The 18,470-nt window shown below is 34.8% G+C and overlaps 1 protein-coding gene across 1 annotated transcript in view; it reads left to right on the top strand.

The window, feature by feature from the left end:
* The window catches only part of LOC113495609, a 230,738-nt gene that overhangs the window by 12,955 nt on the left and 199,313 nt on the right, over window positions 1–18,470 (top strand). Inside the window, exon 2 of the mRNA XM_026874432.1 lies at window positions 11,655–11,731. Coding sequence (XP_026730233.1) covers window positions 11,663–11,731 — 69 coding nt within the window. The 5' untranslated portion in view covers window positions 11,655–11,662. The remainder of the gene's footprint in view (window positions 1–11,654; window positions 11,732–18,470) is intronic.

The following is an 18,470-nucleotide window of genomic DNA, read 5'->3' as shown; positions in this document are numbered from 1 at the left end:
CTTAAAGAAAAATAAATAAAAGTGCACTCCTTCCGACGACGATATCGTATTGAAGAATCGTGTTCGTTCGAATCTAATTTCTGAGCTTAGAAAAGCATCGATCAATGTCTCCTGGCTTCAAAGAGCATATCGGAGGCAAAGCAGAAGGTGTCACTGTGAATGGATCGGCGCCTAAACGAGTATCAATAGAGCTAAGATTTACGTGATTTGTAATTCCATTTCGACATTACTTTTCCTATGGAGTGTTCTTAATGGCGTTACATTTATTTTGAATGTGAATTATGTAACTGTAAACGAATTCGAAAGATTTAATGTGTGGGATTTCAGACAGCTAATGACGACAAGAATCCATCACTCAATCCTCTCAATAGACGACATTTAAAAATCTGTAAAAAGGTTTTCTTTGACTTTTTAATCAAAACAAAAAATAAAGAACTCTTTGTCGACATCCTGCATGAAAGTCGCAATGAATACTTTGATCCAGACGTTTCATACAAGCGCGCGGTGGCATTTGCGAGCGCATTCGCCGATGAGACAGTCCCATTTGGCAATATGAGAGTGACGTCTTATGAAAAATGCGGCAATACCAGTTGAGGCAGACATTAAACCATCTGAATATGCGAGGGGCTGTAAATGTCACGTGTGATGGGGGCTTAAAATAGGGGGTGACTTGAGGTGACATTACGAAAATATTTCTGGTATAACTTATTAGAGGAAGGAAGGGAAGAAAGTTATTAACGGTATTGATTTATCTGGTGACGCATCCAGTTTAAAACTTTTTTGTGGAGGAAGACCTTTATTTCAACTTAGATACGCGTACATTTGGGAAACGTAAACTAATATAGCCGAACGTTTTGTTGGAGTATTCCTTACAATCTGCGTCTTTTATAACAAGATATGTAATATTACACTGTAGAAGTGAATGCCAAACACAGTTATACTAACATCTGTTCTTGCAGAAAAACAAGTCGTTTACTTAGAAAGAATTTTGTTCTATAGGTCGATTGTAATAAAGTCTTATAGTCTGTCTGCAACCGTTTTAGGACATGACCTCATTTCGGGGTAGAAAAACATTTCTAGGTTTGAGGGAATGTTTCAAACGTGTGCTTGTTACAAAATAAGGGAATATTTACGAATAATTATACCGACGCATAAACTCACTCTAATAAAGTAGCTTGTACCAAGTAATATACAAACCGTTCGTAACGACAGGTATATGCACTTCTTATTTTTACTCTAGCCGGCAACAAGCCACCATGTTTACGGAACCATCTTGAATAATAGATCAATGACCCGACCAGAAGCAACTCGTAAAAAAACACTTTTCCGCCAAAGAATAGGGGGCCCAAGAAAAATTACACTCGTTACAATACAAGGAATTGGCGTTAATAAAAAACGTACCGTAATTCGGAAGTGGGGTGTTGACAAACGAGACTAGAGCCGGACTAATGAGGCTCGCCTGCATCACCTGGCAACGGTAAAATGCCTATCCAAAGGACTTTACAACCTATTTGTTTTTACCCGAGGGTTGTAATTTTTACGGGAATTTTACCGGTTATTTAGCCATTCAAGTATGTGGGTGCGACGTTTGTGTTGTGCGTTTACGTTTATTCGCACCGGTGTTTATACACCTGTTTTGTAAAGTTGGATGTTTGCAGATGTAATTTTCGAGATCAATACTTTGTATGGATGGGCTCATGTCTTCCGCAAACCCATTTATAATCTATAGCTGTTGCCCGCGACTTCGTCCGCGTGGTTAGAAGATATAAGTTAGGAATTTTTGAACGGGAGCCCTCGAAGATGAATAATTTTACCTGTTTTTTCCACATTTTACATTGTACCTTCGCTCCTATTAGTCGCAGCGTGATAGTTAATAACCTAAAGCCTTCCTCGATGAATGGTCTATTCAACACAAAAAAAAAACAATTTGAACCAGTAGTTCCTGAGATAAGCGCGTTCAAACAAGAAACAAACTCTTCAGTTTTGTGTATTAGTATAGATAAATAACTTTTGAGAGGCGGGTTATAAATTAAGGATATAAATTCCATACTAAGGATTTCAAATCAGTCAAAAACAACTAAGTAGGACAACCCCATTAATACTTACGAGTTACATCCGACTATTAAGTAGGTAGGTACTAAAAAAACAACAATTATATGTAACTTATAAAATAATAACTAATTTTGCATAAACATATACTTATACTTAATATATAAAAAATAAAGAATCTACACATTTATTTTCACATGCACAAAACTCTCTGTCGCGTTATGACGAAACGTGTGCTTTAAATTATGTAAACATTAATACAAATCCCTCGCAGTTGAACCAAATAAATCGAAAACCAAAATGACGCCCTAACAATCCCGTAATCCCGTACCTCGGACTACTCAGTTGGATTTGGAAGTCGCTAAAATGTTACTTTCGACAAAAACAGTACATTTATTTAAAGAAATGTGAACACTAGTTGTTGGTTATAAACAAATAAACAAGTCTGTTAACAATTTAGATAAGAATTAAGCATTAGTATCAGTCAAACAGCAAAACAAATGTAATCCGTTGTTTTCCAACTTGACTAAAACTTAAAATTAAAAAAAAAAACAACTCAAGTAACTAGTACTTGAGTTTTTTATTTTTGGAATTTTAAGGAAACTTTACTCAATATTATAACTCCTGATTTTTAATAGATAACTTTTAAAAAAACGTGATTCACGGATTCCCATTTTAAAATGTTTTAATAAAACGATCCATTTGTTTTTTTTTTAAACGTTGTATCTAATTCATAGTTTTTCAATTGATGATAATTGAAAAGTAATTGTTTGACTGACTTAGAAATATGGTAATCAAATTTTTAACTTTTGCTCGTCACAATATATTATTTTCGATCGATCCTTATTAATACAATTTAGCTGCCCCAAAAATACAGGTTGTTTAATATTTAAAGCGTGAGGATCAGGGATCAAAGCGTCTATTATATCCGTTTCGGCACGAAGCGTGTTCTGTGATCTATGTACAAATACCGCACTCGTCATTTTGTGAAGGTGCCCGCCTTGTTAATCCTCGGTCGTAATTTGTTTTGCATTATTCGAACACGCTGTTTGTGTCCATGCACCGAGTTCACGCAGTATAAACTAATTTGTGTTATCGACTATTTTTATCTCTCCCTTCTTAAGATTTATTTTTGAACGTAAATAAATAAGTTTGGTTTAGGAAGAGTTTGGATCGTACTAATAATTTCAAATGAGATAAGGATAATACACAAAGAGGTTACTTACTAAACAGCAATCTTATTTAACGATAAAATGTTGCCATAAAATGAAATAAACTTATTAGGCTGGGCCAATAACACCAAGTTCAATCTCATATTAAATACAGTACAAATTTCAGAGGAACGACACCCACACATGTCCTCACCCATCATAAACACTCATCTCGCGAAAGCTTTCATCCCCTTATGCAAATTGGCAACATTTATGGTGTGACTGCGTAACTCACGCACGACCGGCGACGGGTGGGTATAACAGGCCGAGCCTACCCTTTTTGCGAGATGACACCCAGTTTTGGCAAACAGGAAATTACTAACAACTCCTAACTAGATAGCTTTAGCGCTATATGTTAGCGGTTTTGATAAATTATTGTCGTAAAATAAATGTTTGGTGGTGTAAAATATTGCTTAAGATATCGCGTTCGCACATAAATAGTGTTAAAACAAACCATAGGAGTCCGATCTATATAAGTATTTGTCTTAATTTTTTTTATGCTTGTGTAGGTTATTATATTATTTATTAGTTTTCTATTCTTTCTTCAGCAATTTAAGGAATGTTATTACCTATTAGATTTAAAAAAAGAGAAATGCTCTTCTTATATATGAGAATAATTCTCCAGTAAAAAAACATGCCCAGCAAAAAGCTTTTGCTATTGCAAAAATCTTTATCTTCGACTTGGAACTATCGCAATCCGAAGTCCACTATAAATTCCACTTCCATATGCATTCGGCGTACAATAATCCCTAGGACAGAACAACGCCATAACGTTCTATCAATACAAATCAAATCAAAATAGCCAGTAGGCGCTGTTTCGTAAACATGGTTTGGAGGTAACCGTCCGTTGCTAGGCAACGAGAAGGCTGTCCACAATCGAGCACTTTGCACACAAATTGCTGCGTCCGATTCTATGGCACGTACACTGGGATGATGACTAGTACAAACTCGAAACAAAGGTAATATTGAACTAGTATGTAACATACTGATGCTCAAGGTTATCATATAATGTTAGTATTGAATGTAAAGCGTTATATAAATCGAAGAAAAATTACGCGATCTAGCCAGATCTGTGGTTATTTTAGTTCAAATAATAGTAATTATAAGATTCTTCTATTTAAAAACGACTCCCGAAATAAGAAAATTAATCCTTGTGTGACGGGAGTTTCACAAACATTCAAGTCATACACAAAGAAACACAAACAGACAGGACAAGCACTCGGGGATCACACAAACGCTTGTCCTACACGGGAATCGAACCCGCGACACGACGCGTAGGAGGTGACCTCATCTACTCTGCTATCCGTGTAGTCAAGTTTCCTTCAAGAATTACTGTAAGCACACTATATAGTAGGGCTTTATTCCTAAATATTTATTTTCATCCTTTTTAACAAAAGTTAAAGTTCAGTGAGCGCTGACCCTAGAGAGACACTTTCGAGGGTCCAAACAAATAAAACGGAATGTTTCACGGAGTTCAAACAACTTCTTAAGGAAACATTCCTTGATTTTCGAATAACTTCATTCTTTAGATCACTGTTCAATTATATCGACTGGTATTTCGTTCATTCTTTACCAATTAAAAAGTTTTGAGAGTTGAATTTTCGATATTTAGTGCTGATATTGAATTTTGACGACATGGTTTATTATGAATTTGGTTCCGCCATATTTTTAGAACGGTGTAATATGGTCTAATATGCTCCAACTTTGATTAGGTCTGGTCTGATGTGGAATCCACCCTATATCCGCAATCTTTTTACAGTTAGAGAATTTCATTCTCCTAGTAAAAATCTTAACCTTTATCCCCTACAAAGTACTTAGTATTAATCATCTTGGTTTACTCGAATATCTATTGAGCAATAAAAAATAATAAACTCGCACATCTGTTTACTAATGAAGAGCATAATCTCAACCGTAGCTGTAGAAGCACGTCGCACGTGCGTTCAAAGGATATTCATATTTATTATCCATCGAGAGAGTATAGTCAGCAACAGAAGTCTATGAACACAAACGAATTTAAAAATAAACATATACTACTGTACAAAATCGAAATCAACGAGCTTCAGTTGTATTCATAAGTAACAAATGAGTATAAGAACAAGCATGGTCCATCACCATTTAGTAAATTCTAATGACGTTTTACTGAAAAATGCTGGCACTTCAGAAGCGTCTTAACCGACTTATTCTGACTTGACACCGTAGGGAGTAGATGCAAAGTAGTTAACAGACAAGAAAACTTACAATCTCATATTGGATACTAGGCTTCGACCACGCGCCCGCCCGCTACAAATCGAAAATGATTCCACGGGAACGTAAAACCGGGATATTCTAGGTGTTAATCCTAGTATTATATGTGTACCAAGCTTCGCCCTAAATCCGTTCAGTGGTTTTTGCGTGAAAGAGTAACAAACATCATGTTCCTTATATAACCTCATACCTTTATAATATTAGTAGGAAGTAGGATAGTTATATTTTCCAAGATTTTCCAACTTTAGTCGAAACACCAAATCCTTACGGCCAAAAATAAAAGTAGTTCTTCAAATCACTGCTCCCCGTCTGGTGATTAAACTCATTTTTATAAATAAATGCGGACAACATCACATACATTGTTCTGAACCCAAAGTAAGTTGCTAAAGCACTTGTGTTATGGAATTCAGATACAACGAAGGTACCACAAACACCCAGACCCGAGCCAATGTAGAAAAGTGAATTTTTACATTGACTCGACCGGGGATCGAACCCGGGACCTCAGAGCTAGCGACACCTTGAAACCGGTGCGTACGCCACTCGACCACGGAGGTCGTCAATCGTATCAATAATCGTATTAACCGATTTGTGTGTTCGATAGTACATATTCATGTAGTTGTCATATAAGTGCGTGATAGGGTTTGATTAGATCACACGACTTGTCGGCAGTGTAGAACATGTCGCATATTTGAATACTAAACGTTAGCTATCTATTTCCTCACTAGCACATAGTAGTACACAAGGCAATTCGTTAAGACGTTGCTAAACGTCTCGTCTGTCTGTTTGTCGTGCTAAATAGCGACAAATATTAAGATGGGAAGTAAAAAAGTTTATTTATTCTGAGGAATGATATTTCAATGAAAATCATTGGAAATTGATCCTTGTTCTTTTTTAATTAGTGACTCAGGTTTTGTACCTATATTCTACCCCTGCAATTAATTAATTTATGTGTTATTAGGAAATTGTATTATTTTCTATCAATATAATTATCTAACATTTTATCAGGATATTTTATGTTCTTGTCATTTTATTTCAATTGTGAGATACTGGAATGTCTCCTAGACACACCGAATAGCGTAGTAGGCTCGTAAAATTAAATCTGTAATTCGATCTTGTAATTTAAGTTGTAATCAAAGTTGATTTGATATCAAGAAAGGTATTAGATTGTTTTCGTCTCAAATATCAAATGAAATCTACTCCGAAGTATCTAGTTTATTATGGGCTAGATAAGGACTAACAACGTTAGCAGAAAATTGTTTGAGGATAAAGTTACGGGATAATTGTGCTACTTATCTTTAATTGAGATTTGATTTAGCAATTACAAGAAATAGTTTCATCTAAGAATTGTTTCGGCAGCAATAATATCTACTTTTTGTTAGATAAGTGTAATGTGTTGAATTAAAAGTTGCGTGTAGTTGTTATCATTACTTTTAATCCATTTGATGAGAAAATGGATGCCTTAGCATTGTTTTAATATACCCTTTTCTACATATTTGATTAACATTATAACAACAAACATAATCAGTCAAAAACATTATTGCAATAGTCAGTTATCAGGCTTGCCGAGTCTACCAAAATCAAAATCAAATTTATTTCAAGTAGGCCGTTTTCCAGGCACTTTCAAAACGTTAAGGTGATGGCTCTAGTTGCGCGGTTCCAAAGTGTCACTCTTATGGAGAAGAACCGGCAAGAAACTCCATAAGTTACACTTTAAAAAAAATGTATACAGTACAATTTTTACAATATTATGTTTATGCAAGAACAGCGTAAAAAAGTAAAAGAATAAAAATAAATCGAACAATGGAAAAAAACAAGTAAATTCTACTGGGGTTTACACTGTTGATGCATTTACAAGGCATATTTTGACCAATAAATAAGAAGAATCCAATGTACAAGCAACAAAAAAGAGAAATGAATATTTTACATACATCAAATAATAAGTGGTCCTAATGAATACCTTAACAGGAATGTCAAGGCATGTCACAACTTTCAGGAGGCGTGGAAAAATAAGTTGTCTTACAAGAGACAACAGAAGATTTTCTAAAAAAAAATCCAAGGCTACCCAGCCTCCCCTATTTGCTCTCCCTATCTACAAATAAGTCTCTAATCGTACACGTCTTCAATTACACATTCCGGATGCGATTCAAATGGTTAGAATTCGTCGGCCAGAACGAATAATGGACAGTTAGTGTTTACCCAAAATGGCTGAAACGTCGGTTTTAGAATGAAAGCTACGACTAAAATGGTCCGTTGTAATTAGTGTTATGTGAGAGGGTTTTTGTCTGACGGTCTCATGTTTCTAGCTAAGTTGTTAAAATGTTGTGTTAAGCTTCTGAAAATGTTTCGTTCTATTGTATTTTTGTTGACAGCATTTTATTTTGGAGTGTCGCCTCGGTTAATGCTTTTCTTAGCCAGATTTGTTTTATAGTTTTTAAATGTAGAATATGGTTTGACTGGTTAACTAAAGGGTATTGTGTTTCCCAGGTAAACGGAGTTGAGGGGGTCAGATTGGCAGTCACTTCTTATAAAACATTCGTAGTAAGCTGAGTCCGGTTACCCTGGAAGCCGACCCCAACATAGTTGGGAATAGGCTAGGCCGATGATGATGGTTTGACTGGTTACCCAATGGGTCGGCGCCTATATTACAGGGTTGCATTTGCACTAATCTAGTTTTCTAGCAAATCTAACTTTCCATTCCTTACACTGAATCGTTATTTGCATTAATACATAAAAAAACCTAGATTTATTTTATATTAAAGTGAAATCGAAATTACATAGAATTACTCGAAGTTATCAAAACAAATGCCTGATAAAATCCATTGTTATAATATTTACGTTCTCTCACACCACGGCGTTAGTCACAGTACCTACTGTTTTATGAAACTAGCTGATAAAACATTCAGTACCTACTGGCTAATAATGTAATAATTGAATTTAAACTAAATCCTGTTACAATATTTTAATATGATTCATCTATCTTCTTAAACAATGAGTTTCAGCGGAACCTAGTCGTTTTTTAAATATCGCATCTTAGCGTTTGAAAGACTTTCTTTAATAAAGCAAGAATATACTTACACTAAAAACAGAGTTCATCATCATCATCTTCATCAGCCCATATTTGTCCACTGCTGAACATAGGCATTGCAAAACAGCGTACAAAGTTTGATCAGCGAGATGGAAGAAGGAAACTCAACGCCGAGTCGGAATTATTAAGAATATAAATTTGTGTATAAAAATTAAGCATCATAAAACTAAATAATTTGTTTATTACTTAATCACTTAGGGTTCATTTTAATGGGATTTTCTCCCAAGTATACAGACGATCCTTTTAACTCCAGCTTGTTTACTCTGCCTATGAGGAATGCTCTGCAGATGTGGCTCAAACTTAGAGAGCTACTCGTCAATCAGTGTAATGTGTTAACGCTTGTGCCGAAGAATTTAAAACGTTTAGATTAGGGTAGAGCCCCGACGAGATATATTTTAAGCGGAGAGTAAACTTTCGGAAGGATTTGATTTTGGTAATAGTTTAACAATGTTAATGAACTCTAAGGATGGGATGATCAGATTTATTAATAAATAGCAATAAGTATTATGTACGTCTTCATAAGACAGTTAATTTTGGCGATAATGTATATCGAATGTATCATGGTCTGTCTAAAAGTAAAATTTGAGATACAGAATGAACGACCAAATAATAATCGCTTAATTGGTTTGCGTTTGCCACGTCTTACCTATCTTAGCTAGCACCTAGTCACTGATCATTACTGACAAATGGTAATCAATAAATGCTGTCCCATTAACAATATACAGCGACTGTATCACAGTCCTTCAATGAATGACTCATTATCCAGCTTACTCAATGTACCACCGGCCGTTGAGTAACGACACCACTATCGACCCAAATAGATGTTGTCAATGTAACGACAGCAAATAACAATAGATGTTTAACTAATTTCTCTCTTTGTTTATTTGTTGTTCGTCACATTGTTAAAGAACAACAGCGTAGTTACAATAATATTGCTGGTCAGTTGCTACTTGATTGCTTATTTGGAACATTGAATAAAGGTTGTGTTGAAAGTGTATCCGTAAATTCGAAGATATGACGTTGCTCTTGCAGTATAGTTCATGCAGTCAATGGACACGTAAGTCATTATACTGATATTGCAAAGGACTTCTAAAACTGTTATATATTCATAATCCTTGAACATCCTTCTGATATGCCTTCGACCCGTATCATAAATGATCAAACTGCATATAATAGAGTAGAATATTATTTTTTGCGCGACACAGGATTTAACAAAGATAAATAGTTACATAGTATAGAAGGGATTCATAGTTATATACACTGACTGTCAGATCCATCTTTGTCATGGACTGATTATGTTACTCTGAAGTAGCTCTGGCACTTTCTTCGGATCAGAATTTAGCCCAAATTAAAATCAGTAAAATCGGTTCAATAAGGGTTACAACTAGTAGTACAAGAGTTCAAATTAAAGTTGTCATTGGAAAATATGATATGATATGATATGGATAAAGTAAACAATAAAACTGAATGTTTTACTTGATCATTGCAAAGTAGGATTCCTGATTCAACATTTATTGCTGATCTAATAGTTATATTAACAACATCTATTGGCCTTTAAATATTTATAGCAGCATCATGTTGAACTCCGATATTGCATATATGCCCAGCTCATCATCGGTTTATTCCGATAACTCGTATGTCTTTCACCAGCATTCAGAATATCCACTCCCGAAAACAATTGTGAGATGATGCATATCAGTCGTTATCAACCTCCATTCAACTTAGGATTCTAATCTAAAGCACATTCTAGCTGCATTTTTCTAGGTTATAGCACAATGGACTTACAAGCCATAACAAATTCCTTGATACTTTCCCAAGTCTTTTCCCTAGTTGATCTAACCTGACGATACATTTCTAAGAAACGTCAATAAATACTGGATTCTAGGAATTCAAGGAAGGCGCAAAATAGAATGTTACGAGTTAATACTCTCAGGGAAGATGTCTAAAGGAAAAAGCCAATTAAATACTGGTTAGTAATTAGAGGCCCATCCGTATTCTGGCTTCCTTTGGCTTGACTATTAATAGAAGATGATATCATAGGATTGATACTGCTGTATTTTTATTACACTTCTGATTTAATGTTACAAAATGGAATGTCGATATAAAAGACGAAAACAAACAACAACCAAATCCTAATCCTGTCGGAATTGTAAAGTTAAGTATTTCAAATAATTTCCCATTTTACGATGCCTCGTATAAAATCATTACTTACTTTTTATTGTTCAAGTATTTGCTTCAATTGCTTGTCAAGTATGGATGAAAGCAATTGTTTATGAATTGAGTCAGCTATTGAATGATTTGAGAGTTAAATATTCTAAACAATCTCATACAATCAGTGCTCTGGCGATTGTTTTGTGTGTACTAGATTGGGTAGACAGTGGTTAGGTTAGCGTGAACGGATAGGTGACTAAGAACTTAGATATTTGCGACACGGGTGGCTGGCTACCTCGGAGAATAAATTTCCATTGGTTATGGTTGTGCTTAAGTACTTCTAGGCCAATTTTTCAAAATCTACATTACCACGTAGGAAATTGAGAACAATTTGATGTAAAGAATAATAGTTTTGTCAAAAACTCCCACTTACCTAAAGTAGCTTAATTCCATGAAATTTGTTTAAAAGCAAATTGTAGGTCTGACCTTGTAAAGACAACTTAGATGATATTAATTATAAAAATCGTTTTTTTTAATGTTTCCTAACTTTAAAGCTCCTCTATTAAGACAAAGTACATATTTATCAAACGTAAGTAATGTGCGTAAGACAAGCTAAAAATAGGATTGTCCATTTACATCCACAGCACCATCTTCCCTTTTTTACGATGTAATACGTATCAGTTTCTAATCAGCCTTACTAGGATCAAGCGCCGTTTTATAACCTCCCTTGAGAATTCTCACTCCTACTAACTCCGAGTAACATATAACGGTCTACTGAATTTTGGACACTTCACTTCTATCTTTGACCCTACCCACAAAAGCTCCTTTAGTATATTCTACAACAATGACATTGATATTATGTACGAAAATAACAATCCCATTGTTTGAACTAACAAGGTTTTTGTAATTTTCAGAGTGGAAAATGTCGAACATTTGTCAACGGTACATCAGACGACATTGCGAGGAAAAGAACGGGGGATCCTACATGAAGGTAAGATATCTGGAGAAGTTAGTAGGAGTAGTTTTCGCTGACAATGTGTATGGTAAAGTAGACCTTAATACGACCGTAATAGGTATTATAGCAAATAAATTCTGTTAAAGGGAAAAGTAAGAAATTGCTCAAGTAACGTCTAGAAGTGGTATGACTAAACCCTGTCAAATTATTTAAGATCGTTAGCAACAGATTATCGTGTGATGACTATGTGTCGTCATTGCTCGTAAAAATATATGACTATTACACGTCTATGAAGCCTAATGGCTAATGAAGGAGTGAAGAATTCTAGACTAGGTAACAGATAGCCGTACATTCATACTTACAATTTGACACGGCATTTTCATTTGCTTTGCCTCTAAAGAGTGCAAAATAATATCGTAATTGCGTATTAGTATTAAATTATGGTTGGTCGAGACTAAACGCATGCATATAATCATAGATAAACTAATTTGAACTCCGAATTCCCCTAAAAATGGTTTGCCCTTTTAAATTTTAAGTGGTCTTCATAATGACTCATCTCAATCAACTGTCATGGTTACTACAAATAATAATTTATTTCGGAACCGAATTGCTATTAAATTGTAATGTTTATGAGAATGGGAATTGTCATGAGACTCCACGGCAACTTAACCTGTCAACAATTTCTCAAATGCACCTAATTTCTGGGAACTTCGCAATTGAAATGTACACACTGCATGATATGTTTGAATATTATTAAGTCAGGTTTCCCATCAAGACAAGCTGGGATTTCTTGTTGTTGACAGATAAAATTAGACGTGCAATCATGACCCTAGGTTCGAGTAGTTACCTAGTATCCTAGTTTTCCGTATGTAGTATTTGCATGATGATACCCCAAAAAAAATCGTATAAATTAAATACTTCAAAAAAGGTTTTCCCATAGTATAAACATACTTAACCATTTTATTTCTTATGCATTGAGGAATTCGGAAATTTAATTAAATTGAGCGTTCTATTAAATACGATTACCTATGCATATTGTTCAAAAACTGTTACATACCATTACAGTAATTGAAAAAAAGCCCCAAGAAATATCAACCTACAAATGATAACATACACGATGTGGGTTATCAGTATATTTGCAAAACATATGGAATCTTGTTTCAAGTAAGTGGTCTACACGTAACCGATCCTTCCAATATTTCGATAGCCGTTGCGTGCTCCTAGGCCATAACGCGAGTCCACTCCAGTTCCAGATGATTAAGTACCGGCTGCTGCAGGTACCGTTTTTATTTTATCCTCAGACGTTGATAAATAGATCCAAGTAATAGTTTATGGTACTCGAAATGAGTTTTATGATTTGTTGGTAGAAAATAATTCTTCAAAAAGATTATTTTTCGTTTATGTCGCAAAGTTGTCTAGAGGTACTTTTAGACGAAACTGAAATTACGATAGAGCCTTGAATAAACATAAGAAACATCATAATTAATCATATTAAAAAATGATGTAAAATCTCCTCATAAAATCGTTGTAGACGAAGTAAAAACTAAACGCCATGTTACATATTTGGGATTGGCAATTTCGAAATAAAAATTAATGAAATGTACATGGACTGAACTTCACTGGACATACAAAAACAATTAAAAAGAAATCACGGGAAAAATCCAAACCCAGCCCAGTATTATCCAAACATCAAACTTTTGACGTGACTCTCTCGCTTTTGACGTGAAAGCTCATTTTCGTGCATACAACGCTATTGAAATTGTCGACATGCGATGACCACAGAAGCAGAATCAATTTTCAGGTTGGCATTTAATTTCTGCCCTCAGGCTTTACGATGCCATTCAGATGCGTTTGACGTTTTCATTTCCTGATTTAGCCTTTACAGTGACCGCAACACTGATGGGCCAGACATCCTTGTTTTCTATTACAACCTGTTTGTGAAGTCTGGAACAATTGATTTTCTCTTTTTGGGCGCTGCCGTTGCTTTTGTAATTTAGCAAGATGTTTAAATGCGTAGAAAAGGTTTTTTATTTTGAATTAAAGTCTTAAGTATAAGCTTATGATGAAATTGAAGGACACTTAAAATACGTAATATAGTAAACTGAATACACAAATGCGCCTTCAACTTTATGCTTAGCAACGATTCTTATTTCGGCGAGTTTATCGTGCGGTCGCGAGTTGTGTCTGAAAAACGTAATTTATAAGAAATTTGCTTTTATTCTATGACAATCGTTTGCTTTACTAAGTTGAAAGAAAGCACATGATTTAATTTTGGTTTTCTTAACATTTGCAATGCGTTGAATATCTCAACACGATAATTGCATGTAAAATGTCAGTGTTATAAAAATGGATACCGAAATACACGTTACACGCAAAAACTTTCCATAATATTCATAAATTTCTATAAGCACAGAGGAATTGTAAATGTTTTACTGCATACATTTAAAACTTGTGTAACTATTCCCCGAGTTTATGCAAATGTTAACTACATACGTGGCGTACCTAATTCTAGCTTTGAGGGATCTGCTTTTGCAGCTGTAATTTTGAGGCAAACCAATTTATGGCTGTTATTCTGTACCGCTTTGCCTTGATTGTAGAACTGTCTAAAACTTAGTCCACGAAAATTGAGGCTTCCGAATGCCTAGAAGTGCTTTACTTTGTATTCCCAAATTCAGTATTTTTTGACAACTTAAAAGTCCATTTTCCGAAGTCCGATACATATAAAAATCTAACTAGTCGCAAAAGTGTACTTGCAAGCTGTAGTAAATAGTGTATCCAGCCTAGGAATCATTTCATTTCAACAGTAAACGTGGATGGGAACAAACAAAAGCTACCTACCCGATTAAAGTTGTCGGGATGGTGTTCAATTTCCGATATCGGCACAAAGCGGCGCCGCTCGGCCTGCACTTCCTTTGCGGGACGCGTTATCATAGCATGCGATGCATTGCTTACACTACCTACTGTATTTAGTATGACAGCCGTTTGCTGTATGGTAATAACACGATTCAATTGTCACGTATTTGTTGTTGCTTGCTGTGGACAGGTAATTTATGGGAAAACCATTTGTTATGTATGGAAAAAGAAAATCGAAAGATTCCGTTGAATTTAAAAGAATTAAGCCATGTTAGGGTAACTAAGAAGATCTATCAATCAATTAAGAGTCTGCTTGTCGCGGGCAACTGTTGCCCTAACTAGCAACAATTGAGCTTGTACCAGAATTAGTATATGTTGATTATATTACTAGAATTCTGCTCTACTCAATACCCAGATTTCTGACAGATCGACAAAAATCAGTCAACCAATACATTAACATTGTATCGACAAATAATAAAAGAGAACACTGTTTAATTACAAGTTTCGACTCACAGTCAAAGGAAGCAAAACAAAAGGTTCAAGAACAATCGTCGCTATGGGGAAAAATAACAAATGCCGGAACAAATCAGACGTGAATGTACCTTTGATAATAAGAAAAAAATGTTTTTCGTACTGAGGACAGCTACCACTTCTGGCTCAATCTCAAAAAGTAAGGCTGTAGCAGATGTGGAAGCGAGACAAAAAAAATCACGGCATAGAGCGCCAACTCTCTTCCACAAATGTGGCGGTGATAGTAGGCCCCTGAAAATCCCCAACGTCGGGATCAATGCAAAACTTTCTTCATTTGCCCGGTTAACAAACAATACAACGTGAAATAGATGCGACGAAAGTATGCAATTTATGTTTGACTGAAGCGTAGGAAATATGAAAAACTAACTTTTTTAGCGCTGTTCGAGAAACAAGGGATGTTTTGTATTGTATTTGTGTAGCTGTTGGAATTTTCCTGGAGAATTTTTGAATTAGTTTGTGGATAAAGAGAATTAAGTTAAATGAATTATGTTATTATGTAAAGATATTTAATCGTATAAGACTGTAAGTTTTGTTGTAAATTTAACCCCACTTCCGAATCATAATACAATTGTGTCGTTTCTAAATTAAGAGATCAGATAAATGGGACACTGCTCTCTCTCACTAAGTATTTAAAATTAATGAAAAACTCATCATTCCCCTGCTCTGATCTCATTTTCTTTTATGGTCGTCTGAGCGTGTCTTCTTCTTTCAAACCTTTAAAATAATTAAAAATTAAAAAAAAAAAACAAATTACATCATTCTGATGTCGTTCCAAAACTCAAATATTTTCGTCACTCGAAAATATTTTCGTGCAACCTATCACGGTATAATTAGATTTCATGTCTATCACATAAACACAAACTTTTCTTTTACTTATTTTTGTTTTGCGTTAACAACCGTAATTGACTTTTGACAACTTTATAATGATGTTTCCAATTTTGATAGCTTGAGGGTATTTGCTTTCATTTTCAAAGTTAATAATTGTCTTAACTTTAATTTGTGCATTAAATATTTAAAACAACATTTCAGTTACTTTGAGGAAGTTAATAAAATTCGCCTTGCCTGGTTGTCTACCGCTTGGTGCTGCTGCCCGCGAAAGAAAATTGTTTGTCTATTATCAGGGTGTCGTCTAGTTCCATACAAAATAATATCAACCAAATTCACCCAGCAGTTCGAAAGTGAAAGTGTGACAAACATACAATCACGAAATACGTGTTTATAGTACCAGTCGTAGGTCAGTAAGGATAATATTTTTCATACCTCTTAGTCTTTAAGCAGACGAGAAAACAGAAAATAATTCAACATCTAATGTACCTTTAGTATTGAAGTCTGTGATTATAATTACTCTCATGAATTACAGGTTGGTAATAATTCATTAATCACAACGTAATGAATACAAGTGACCGGTAATGTCAGGTCCTAAGGGATATTTATTTATTATTTATTACGAGTAAAACAGATTGAACGTGATACTATTTTGTTACTGAATGAGATTAAGAGTTGTTTTTGGGGTGCCCGTATTCAAAGATAAAAACGGACTGAAGTTACTGAGGCATCGCTATCTTTTCGTTTGTCCTTCTGTCCGATCGTCAGTCACTAGGTTGTATCTCATGAACCGTGATTGCTAGAAAGTTGTAATTTTCATAGATGATGTATTTCTGTATCCGCTACAAAAAAAATAAAGACCGAGGTTAAGCAACGTAAGCGTTTTTGCGGTCATCAATTTGATAGGTAACCAATTTTGTTTGCATTTCTTTTTATTTATCGTATTTGTACGAAGCCCTTAGTGTTGCGCGTTTAAGAGTTACTGGACCGGTTTTTTTTATGTAATTTATTGATTGCATTGAATGCTGGTTGAGTACCAATTTGTTGCTACCGATGTTAATGTTTATCTTAAAAACTCGGTCTGTTGCGTAGATATGGTTCTTTTAACGTTCTAATAATGTCCAACTTGAACCATCTACTCGTGGAACATGTACAAAGCTTTGTCTACTATCGACAAAACCTCATAGTTCAAGGAAATCAGAACCAACTCTATTATGATATCGTTATCTCCTGTTATTGAATAACGGAGACTTAGTCTAGACAGAAAGCTGACCCGGGCCTTGTTAGAAAGGAAAACGCAATAAAAAATGGCTATAGTTTGAAATGACTGTAAATATTGTTGTGAAATGTTTATTAGTTTCTTCTTAGAGGTATTTTTATCAGTTATAGTAATTTATTTATGACTAGCTGTTGCCCGCGACTTCGTCCCGTGGGTAGAAGATATAAGTTATGATTTATAAATGCCCTGTTTATTTCACATTTTCCATTGTATCTTCGTTCCTATTAGTCGCAGCGTGAAGGTTTATAGCCTAAAGCCTTCCCCGATGAATGGATAATTGAATGGAAAACACCAATAGAATTTTCAATTTGGACCAGTAGTTCCTGAGATTAGCGCGTTCAAACAAACAAACTCTTCAGCTTTTATATATTAGTATATATAGAGTATAGACGTATAGATTTGGTCCCATCTGTCAAAGCGTGCTAAGAGTGTTATCGCAGGCGCTGTTAAAGAAAAAGTTGCGTTTAAGATTCATTATATATTTAATTTAAATAATGTTCTTTTTTAACAATAATGAGGTTGATATTCTTTTCATAAAAATATTCTCTATTATGCCTACCTCATTCTTGTCTATAAACATAGACAGCGACAATCAGAAACTTTCGTAAACTGTTAATTTTCTACCACGCTCTATTGTCCTAAGATAAATAAAGCAACTCGTTAAGAAATTACAAGTGTGTCGTATAAAAAAGTGTCGTTTAACAGTGGCAGTAAGGATGTGCCATTATTCATAAACCCGACAGCGGGGTGTTGAGCCGACACCCCGGGGACGAGTTTTAATGTCCAAATTTGCATTTTGTAGTATACACAAAGATGTCAGATGTAGCAGATCAATATTTTGAAACATTTTTTAGATAAATAGAGAAAAAACGCTAAAAATAGACGAGAAGTGAGAGCTTACATTGTATACATTTTTAGTCCGGTAAAATAATAGAATATATTGTATATTATTTTAGGAACGTAAATTATGCAACTTGAGATCTTGCAAATCTTTACGTATGCTTACCATATGTGTGAAAAAGACATCTAACCTTAAAGGAAATCTAATTAATAATCGAGGCAACAAACATTATGTTAAGGAAAGTTTTTTAAAGAAAACTGCTATATTAAAAGAACTTCACGGAAAAACGAACAATTTAATAAAGCTAAAATAATTTCCCATATACTACAACATGAAATATCATCAGCGTCATAACATTAAACGTTGGAAAGAAATAAAGAAGTAATAATAAGCGCAGCGTTCCCCTCCAAGCGGGACACTTCCAAACAATTAGACCGGCCTCGTTA

Source organism: Trichoplusia ni, chromosome 7 (genome assembly GCF_003590095.1).
Source record: "Trichoplusia ni isolate ovarian cell line Hi5 chromosome 7, tn1, whole genome shotgun sequence".
NCBI lineage: Eukaryota > Metazoa > Arthropoda > Insecta > Lepidoptera > Noctuidae > Trichoplusia > Trichoplusia ni.
This window is presented reverse-complemented; position numbering and strand designations above follow the sequence as displayed.